Source organism: Penicillium arizonense, assembly GCF_001773325.1.
Source record: "Penicillium arizonense strain CBS 141311 chromosome Unknown PENARI_contig315, whole genome shotgun sequence".
In the NCBI taxonomy this organism is placed as follows: Eukaryota; Fungi; Ascomycota; class Eurotiomycetes; order Eurotiales; family Aspergillaceae; genus Penicillium; species Penicillium arizonense.
The window spans coordinates 1-1,738 of NW_019173592.1; the positions used below are offsets into that span (position 1 = coordinate 1).

General features: G+C 51.0%; 1 protein-coding gene across 1 annotated transcript; it reads left to right on the forward strand.

Moving 5' to 3' along the window:
* Positions 1-306: 306 nt before the first annotated feature.
* Positions 307-1,729, forward strand: PENARI_c315G00654 (ankyrin repeat domain-containing protein; the record flags this gene model as incomplete). Its single annotated transcript, XM_022638282.1, has 3 exons — positions 307-433; positions 486-589; positions 1,034-1,729. Coding segments are annotated over 3 exons (927 nt in total), but the record flags the coding sequence as incomplete, so codon positions are not given.
* Between the last annotated feature and the right edge of the window lie 9 nt (positions 1,730-1,738).

The following is a 1,738-nucleotide window of genomic DNA, read 5'->3' on the forward strand; positions in this document are numbered from 1 at the left end:
CCACTGCTGGCCAACTTGGTCGGCCTGCCGTTGCCGGTGCCATCTTGCGCAGAGGAAGTCTCTGGCGACATCACAGAGCTTCGACTGCAACGTTGACAAGTCAAACGGCTCTCTGGCGAGAGTGGTCAACTTTTGATGGCCGATCTTGGTGTCTTCAACTTTGATCGAGTTCTTGCATGGCTCGCCTTTTTTTGTCATCCCGCAACAGGAGCCGGGACCGCCATTAGGGCTGACCTCTATCTCACAAACCAGAAACGGATTCCAAGGCAGCATGGTAGTTATTGAGGTGGTCGTCAAAGGCAGAAAATGCTTCGGATTGTGGTGGTGTTGGGCAATCACCGCAGCGTTCCCTCGCCAGCTTTATATGCCATCGCGTGGGCTCCTTACCTACCTGGATGCGTGGCTGGCATGGAACACGTCCTTGAAACAGTCGGTACGTCCGAGAATGCATTCGCACGCAGTATGCGCCGTATACTGCTGATCAGTGGCCTGCGAGAAGGGATATCATTCCAGATCACTGCTGCAATCAGCTGCACTTGTGACTGTCCATCGTGGTGACCAGGCAGTGGCGAACAGACTGGCTACTGCGGTGAGCAGCAAAGTCGACATATGCTGGGTGAAATTCTGGGTTGCCTATGGAATTCGGAAGTGCGTGATAGGTTATGATCTACTCTTATGGCGCTAGATGAAAGTGGGTACCAAGATAGATTCGGGTTCCAGGCTATCGACATAGCCAGGAAGTGATTTGGCGTTCCCGGGAGCTAGACCCCACAGATTCTCCAACTCCGCCTGAATATTGTTGTCAAAGCTTTGATGCTGCCGTGTGATTGCTACGCACCTCTCAGCGGACTGACAGACTACACTCCTAGCTGACTACGGAATTTGGCTGAGGTGAGTATATAAAGGCCTCCCATATCCTACTTTCACATCTCTCACCTCACCCCTATATACATTTCGTTTGCTCCATCCGCTGTCCAATCATGGTCTGTTCAATTCGATTTACGGAGTTTACCGATGAGCTAATACATTACAGCCAAACATCAGAGACCTGCCCAACGAGCTTTTGCTGTGGATTGTGTCGTATTTGGACGGTAGTGCATTGTTTGCCCTCGCAAAATCATGCAAAGACTTTGATTTTAAACTGCAGCCCAGCATCTGGAAATACAACATCAAATTTCAGAACAGCAATCTATTGCACTTGGCCGTCAAATACGACAACGTTGGTCTTGCGGAGGCTTTGCTCCAGCACAACGCCAACATCAATGCATTTTACCGCGGCAAATCTCCTTTAATGAGGGCGCTCAAATACTCGTCCGCTGCTGTGCGTGACCTCTTGCTCAGTCGTGAAGATCTAGATATCAATATTCAAAATCAAGCGCGGGAGAGCGCCCTGTGGTATGCCATCCACTACGGAACCTTTTCCACCGTCAAGCGCGTTCTAGAACAACCCAACGTCCAGGTGGACGTCAAGCACAAACATGGCCGAACGGCGCTCCACCTAGCAGTCTTCGCAGGCCGAATAGGGCTCGTGCATCTGCTACTTTCTAGTGGCAGCGACCCTGATCTACAGGATGATTCGTGCCACTCGCCATGGGACAGGGCACGTCGCTTCAATAGACCCGCGATGGAAATGATCTTTTCAAACTATCCGATGGCCGAAGTATTTCTTGGTACTCAATCATCACAGGAGGCTGAGCTGCCTCTTCACCAAGCAGTATCCTATGGGTCGGTAGACGCT